The sequence below is a fragment of the Phycodurus eques genome, chromosome 11, assembly GCF_024500275.1.
Source record: "Phycodurus eques isolate BA_2022a chromosome 11, UOR_Pequ_1.1, whole genome shotgun sequence".
NCBI classification, from domain to species: Eukaryota; Metazoa; Chordata; class Actinopteri; order Syngnathiformes; family Syngnathidae; genus Phycodurus; species Phycodurus eques.
Window position 1 is genome coordinate 3,013,353 of NC_084535.1, and position 7,553 is coordinate 3,020,905.

Genomic DNA, 7,553 nt, shown 5'->3' on the forward strand with positions numbered 1-7,553 from the left:
CAAGTGCGTGAGAAAATAGTCGAACACTTTAAGGACAATGTTCCTCAATGTACAATTGCAAGGAATTTAGGGATTTCATCATCTCCGGTCCATAATATCATCAAAAGGTTCAGAGAATCTGGAGAAATCACTGCATGTAAGCGGCAAGGCCGAAAACCAACAATGAATGCCCGTGACCTTCGATCCCTCAGGCGGCACTGCATCAAAAACCGACATCAATGTGGAAAGGATATCACCACATGGGCTCAGGAACACTTCAGAAAACCAATGTCAGTAAATACAGTTCAGTGCTACGTCTGTAAGTGCAACTTGAAGCTCTACTCCATTCATCCATCCACTTTCTGAGCCACTTCTCCTCACTAGGGTCGCGGTCGTGCTGGAGCCTATCCCAGCTGTCATCGGGCAGGAGGCGGGGTACACCCTGAACTGGTTGCCAGCCAATCGCAGGGCACACAGAAACAAACAACTATTCGCACTCACAGTCATGCCTACGGGCAATTTAGAGTCTCCAATTAATGCATGTTTTTGGGGATGTGGGAGGAAACCGGAGTGCCCGGAGAAAACCCACGCAGGCACGGGGGAGAACATGCAAACTCCACACAGGCGGGGCTGGGGATTGAACCCGGGTCCTCAGAACTGTGAGGCTGACGCTCTAACCAGTCGGCCACCGTGCCGCCTGAAGCTCTACTATGCAAAGCAAAAGCCATTTATCAACAACCCCCCAGAAACGCCGCCGGCTTCTCTGGGCCCGAGCTCATCTAAGATGGACTGACGCAAAGTGGAAAAGTGTTCTGTGGTTCGACGAGTCCGCATTTCAAATTGTTTTTGGAAATTGTGGACGTCGTCTCCTCCGGGCTAAAGAGGAAAAGAACCATCCGGACAGTTATGGACGCAAAGCCAGCATCTGTGATGGTATGGGGTTGTGTTAGTGCCAATGGCATGGGTAACTTACACATCTGTGAAGGCACTATTAATGCTGAAAGGTACATACAGGTTTTGGAGAAACATACGCTGCCATCCAAGCGACGTCTTTTTCACAGACACCCATGCTTATTTCAGCAAGACAATGCCAAACCACACTCTGCACGTTACAACAGCGTGGCTTCGTAGTAAAAGAGTACGGGTACTAGACTGGCCTGCCTGCAGTCCAGACCTGACTCCCATTGAAAATGTGCGGCGCATTATGAAGCGTAAAATATGACACCGGAGACCCCGGACTGTGGAACAGCTGAAGCTGTACATCGAGCAAGAATGGGAAAGAAGTCCACCAACAAAGCTTCAAAATTTGTGTTCTCAGTTCCCAAACGTTTATTGAATGTTGTTCAAAGAAAAGGTGATGTAACACAGTGGTAAACATGACCCTGTCCCAGCTTTTTTGGAACGTGTTGCAGCCATAAACTTCCAAGTTAATGATTATTTGCTAAAAAACAATCAAGTTGATCAGTTTGAACATTAAATATCTTGTCTTTGGAGTGTATTCAATTAAATATAGGTCGAAAATGATTTGCAAATCATTGTATTCTGTTTTTATTTATGTTTAATACGACATCCCAACTTCATTGGAATTGGGGTTGTATTTGGTTAATTGTTTAGAGACCTTGTTTAACTTCAAAATATCCAAATCTTCTGATTTCAACCTCTCTACAGTAAATATTCTGATTTCTGTAGTCTTCATAAAAGCAGACTGGTTATCTTTTGTGTTGAATCAAAATAAAAGACATTTGCAAACATCTGCTTCTACTTTGGAAAGCAATTAGCTTCATTTTTGTCTATTTTCTGACGTTACCGATCAAACCAGTAACGGAATGATTAACGATTTGTTTTTGCCTTGTCTGCACCGTCCATTTGAGATTATGTCCTGTTTTTGAATACAGGGATGGAAACAAAAAAAAACTTTTTCCATCCGATTCATCAATTAATCAAAAAATAACGGACAGATTGATTATTAAAATAATTGTTAGTTGCAGCCCTATATTTTTTGAATTAGAATAAAATTATTAAAAAACTATTTATTAATTGATATAAATTATTTTAAAATTTAAAAAAATCGAATTAAAGGGGAGAAAACGGCTAAATAAATGCTCAGTTGGCTGGATTAAGGAACAGAGCAGGCCATACTTTACCCACCCTTAGTCCATGGTCACGTCAGGTGTAATGTGTCTGACCCTCACTTTGTAACACAAAGAGCCTGAGAGAGACTTACACACACATATGCTTAACCTCGGACCTGTACTGTGTACATGTGCGCATTTACACTCGCCTTCACCTTGCCCTCCGACTGTGTGTAACCTAAACACACCCTGTAGTCTCTTGAGGTTATCTTGTAACTGATGTGGCATCTCCGCGTTCCTGCTGCTAAATATATGCTCCACAAGCATCTGGGAGAATCATTTTGTTCCCTTAATATCCCCATCAGCACTTTAAGCTGGCCAAAGGACTGACACCCCCCCCCCCCCCCCCACCAAAAAAAAAAATCCCACCCGCCCCTCCATGCCTTAGCAGCTCCTGCATCCCTATTCATACTCCTCAAAATCCACCTCCACCACACCGCTGCCACCCGCAGCCCCAGCCTGGAAGAGACGACCTGCCATCTGAGTTTAGGTTGGGTGTCGCACTGACCCCCGAACCGGTCGTACGCTTTTGGGAGATCTGTCAACTAGGGATCTTGGATCTCTTACTTCTCAGCCCTACGCAGGATTATTAAAAACAAACAAACAAACAAAAAACACAGGTGAGTATTAATCGTCTGACAGCTTTAAATAACATTCGCAAAACAAGTAGTGGAGGTAAACATGCGGCATGTTCCAAATGATCCTATCTGGAGGAAATAGTGACAATCATTCTGAATGCTGTTTTACTTTGAATGAGAACGCTTTTGAATTATTTGAATTCGATGCCACTTGGATGAGCTGCCTGCATCTTCAAATGACCAAAGGAATGGGCCAATGTGCTGACCCTCCCACTCTGGGCACTGCATAGATTTAATATGCCGTCACCAAACCCTGAAAAGGGGGGGGGGGGGGGGGGGGGGGGGGGGGGGGGCGTTAAACCTGAGAGGCTGATCCTAATCATCTTTGGGGATTTAAAACTGTACCCATGACCAAAGTCTACTTTTACTCACATTTGTGTTCTGTAAGAGATATATTTCAAAAAGAGGACTACATTCCAGGAATGTTTTTTGTGTGTGTGTGTGTGTGTGTGTGTGTGTGTGTGTGTGTGTGTGTGTGCGCTGATGGGTTGTATCGGACCCATTTGATCGTCAAATGACGCCTTTACTCTTCGCTCAATGTCTTGGCTAGGGATGGATTTATTAAAAATAGCATCGTGGGTTGTGTTACAGCCACTCAATGTGATGTTTTTCCTTTTAACAAGAGTGGGGGTTCAACATGTTAAGAACTGGAAGTGCTTAAGGCCATCTCACAAGAAAGAAAACAACAGAGCAAAACAAAAACAAAGATCAAATGAAACATAAAAGTACGAGGATCCCTAAATTGTGAACCAAATGCAAAATAAAAATGAACCTTCACAATCAGTTCCATGATGCTGATTGACTTCCAAGTTGTTCTACTTTCCAAAACATTGTTATTTATTTATTTATTTACAGAAAATGTCGTTACTATAAAAACTTTATTAACTGCACTGGCAAGGTTTTAAGTAACATTGAAACATCCGTAATTGTCCTACCAGTGAAAAAATAAGTAAGCGACTATCCATCCATCCATTTTCTGAGCCGCTTCTCCTCACCAGGGTCGCGGGCGTGCTGGAGCCTATCCCAGCTGTCATCGGACAGGAGGCGGGGTACACCCTGAACTGGTTGCCAGCCAATCGCAGGGCACATACAAACAGACAACCATTTGCACTCACAGTCATGCCTACGGGCAATTTAGAGTCTCCAATTAATGCATGTTTTTGGGATGTGGGAGGAAACCGGAGTGCCCGGAGAAAACCCACGCAGGCACGGGGAGAACATGCAAACTCCACACAGGCGGGGCTGGGGATTGAACCCAGGTCCTCAGAACTGTGAGGCTGACGCTCTAACCAGTCGGCCACCGTGCCACCTAAACGACTATCATAAAACTAAAATATGTTTCTCATCACAGTTAAACACACAGAAAAAGCCAAAGAAAAAGCAAAACACACTTGTGGAGTTAATCTTTCAAGTCTCTAAAACAGTGGTTCTTAAGCTTTTAAAAAAGCACCACCTCAAAAAACACTTAGCTCTCTAAATACCGCCACCATGACCAACATTCAAATACAGTAGCGTAGTAGGCCAGAGTCTTCATCAGGCTTTGTTCCTAAAAAGTACTTGAAGATGCTGGAGAAGACGGTCACTGCGAGTGTCGAGGGCCGTGGGGAAAGGGAGGAGGAGGCTCCAAGTCCGGGCTTGAATGCAACCACAGGGAAGGGTGCCCAGTTCTTTGAACAACAGAGGAAAAGGGCTGCTAAGCCTGCCAAGAAGGACAGATGGCAGACGCTAAATTGCAAAAAAAAAAAAAAAAAAAAAAAAAAAATCAATCTAGTTTTTGTCATTGTTTGTGGGCGGAGCAAATCAGCAAAGTTTCTCAACTCTCTATAAAGCACAAATGTATGGATGTTATAACTTAAGATCAGTAGTGCCGCCCAGAATGTTGGAAAAATTCAGCCCCTAAAGCCGGTATCACTTTGCAACATTATATTCTGTGGCCATGTCTATTATGAGTAGACACAGGAAATCAGCCATCTTGGTTTGATCCTGCCAACTTAACTTGATGATTCCCAGAGCTCCTTCAAAGACAAACTTGACCTAGAGACTTTGTTTGCTTTCAAAATTGAACTAGGTATCCTAGACAGTTGGGCGACGCAAAATTGTGAACAAATCTGAGTTTTCATCATTGTATGTGGGTGGAGCACAAGACACCATAACACCATAAAACAGGAAACTCTGACAGTGCCAGTCCACAGAGTCCAAGGCAGACCAAAGATCTTGTGCGGGATGACGATCCAAACATTAAGAGATTCATAGGTTCCCATACTGGCCTAATAAACATTGCTCTCACTTTCTCACCCCCAACAGCCATGCCATCAAGAACACCCACCCCTATAAACAGGAGGAAAAAGCCCACCAAAGTCATAATTGACTTATCAAAACTCTCTCAGGATGGTAAGTCTCACAGTTTTCAATATCATCGACCAAACTTGACATGAATGCTAGGACGTAGAGTTGGTGCTTTAATGTGAGGATTGCGCTTACCTAGATTACGAGCCCGTGGTGAAGATATCCGAGTTCGACTTGGGAAGAAAGATCGGGACGCCAAAGGACATCATGCTGGAGGAGTTGTCGTTGCTCAAGAACAAAGGATCCAAGATGTTCAAGAAGAGGCAGCAGCGGGTGGAGAAGTTCATCTACGAGAACAACCCCGACATCTTCATTGGCGACTCCATGGTAGCATAGAGCAAATGGTCCAACTCAAATACAGTTTATAAGAAAATAAATAATGGTGGCTACATTGCCTTTGCTTTCTTTTAGGACGAGCTGCAGAAGTTTGTCCCAACAGTGGGCGGTCAGATTGGCAGCCACACAATACATCTAGGTGGATATCTCCTCAGCAAGGATGCCAGTCAGCTGCATTATGGAGGGATGGTGTTTGGAGGAGGGGCCCCCGTGCCTCCCCCAAAACCTGGGAGCAAGGGCGGAGAAGCTGGAGGAGTCGGAGGAAGAGCTGGTGGAGGCCAGCATGGGAAAGATGGACTACATGGAGGATCTGGTGAAGGATCCACACCAAAAGGTTGGTGTGAAGGATCGTTGAGCTCTCACAGACACCTTACAAGTTCTACTTTGACGACGGGGCGCTTTTCCAAGTATCTTGAGTCAATGACTACTATCAACAGTGATATTTGCAGGTGTGTTGAGATTAATTGTAGTGTTGCCTAAAGCTTCTAATTATGCCCTTGAATTGGAAGAGTCTCGCCCGATCTGTAGTTCCTAAAATGTTCACCCTTTGCCTTAAAAAAATATATATAAAAAAACAATCCCTGTAATGTTAACTGGATGCTGACAGACCTTCGAGTCTGTCTCATTCTCGAGTCGATGACCTTTTTGTTCACAGATGGCGGAAAAGACGACAAGTCTAAGAAGATGCACCTGAAGACCTACATATCACCATGGGAGAAGGCCATGAAGGGCGATGAAAGTTTGCTCGCCACCCTGAAATTGACCATGCTCGGTCCTGCTCATCATATTGAACTGTGCAAGTACAAATGCTTTAACAGGTACTCAACTATATAAAGAATATCTCTGGTGGTTGTGATGTTTGGCTAAAGTGGCTCCTTAATGATTTTATTGAGGAAAGACATGGGTATTTGTCTCTAAGTTGCTGTTAAAATTTAACTATGCTACTTAGTGGAGTACCTCAGGGTTCCATCCTTTGACCCAACCTGTATTTGATTTTTACATGAATGATCAGCTATGACTCATCTAAAATTTAACGATTTTTCACACAGGTATCTCACAAAAGACATTTAGCTGCTGTATTTTACACAGAACTACAGCTGGCATCCTGCAATCATACAATTAGATAAATTCAGTCTGGGGTGACCTTTAAAATGAGCTATGCTACTTTGTGGAGCATGTCAGGGTTCTATTCTTTTACCTCATCCATTTATTTTTATATTTTTACGTGAACAATCCTCTTCATGTGAAACTTTAGCTTCTTTTACACAGAGATGGCCACCAAAATGTGTGCATTACAGCCATAAACAGCTCATTTAGCCACCAATGGAATTTAAGCAGAACCCAGCAAAGCTGCATATTGATGGCTGTTACAGGCACGTTGTGTGTTTTTTTTTTTTTTTTTTTTTTTTTTTAATTTATATCGTGAATAAAACTGACACTCGCCTCACATTACCAGGACTGCCATGCCATACGGTGGATTTGAAAAGGCCCTCCAGTTCATGAAATTCCAAATGCCCAACACTGAGAAGACCAAAGTGGTGGCTGAGCCCACGGTAGTGTACGAGCACGACATCAACGTGCGGCCTTCCTTCAATCGCACGCCCATCGGCTGGGTGGGCAGCGGCGAGCCCAGCAGCATCCACGTGGAGCTGGACAGCGTGCCCTACGACGGCGAGACCGAGGAGCTGTGAAGAAGCGGCCACTGACGCCCTCTGTGCGCACACAGACAAACAAATAACATGCAAATACATGCTGGCATGCACATTCACGCGAGATGAGCTTACAACTGTTGCTTGAAATGATGGCCCAGATGTGGTCATGTTCATGCTCTGAAAGGTAAAAGAACAAAATGTACATGGTCAAGAGAGAATAAACAATGGTGAGGTTTTTAACAACATTTCAAGGGATGGACTCACTTTATGTTAATTGTGTCTGCATGTCAACAATGGTTGTTACAACCAAGCACCTCTTTGTGTTTAAGTTCCTATGACCTCATCGTAGTCATGTTGCAACCACTATTGATAAGAAATAACCCCCTTTTTAAAAGCTTCATTCTATAACTCTTTGAAACGAGTAAAAGAGATTTCACGAACAAAGAACGAGGGCTATGTGGCTATAGATG

The 7,553-nt window shown here is 43.7% G+C and overlaps 1 protein-coding gene across 1 annotated transcript; it reads left to right on the forward strand.

The window, feature by feature from the left end:
- Positions 1 to 2,562: 2,562 nt before the first annotated feature.
- LOC133409879 (myozenin-1-like) lies at positions 2,563 to 7,307 on the forward strand. Its single transcript, XM_061690435.1, has 6 exons — positions 2,563 to 2,731; positions 5,054 to 5,140; positions 5,235 to 5,422; positions 5,507 to 5,765; positions 6,087 to 6,249; positions 6,888 to 7,307. Exons 2-6 carry the CDS (start codon positions 5,056 to 5,058, stop codon positions 7,120 to 7,122), a joined length of 930 nt encoding a protein of 309 aa, XP_061546419.1. The 5' UTR covers positions 2,563 to 2,731; positions 5,054 to 5,055; the 3' UTR covers positions 7,123 to 7,307.
- Positions 7,308 to 7,553: the final 246 nt, after the last annotated feature.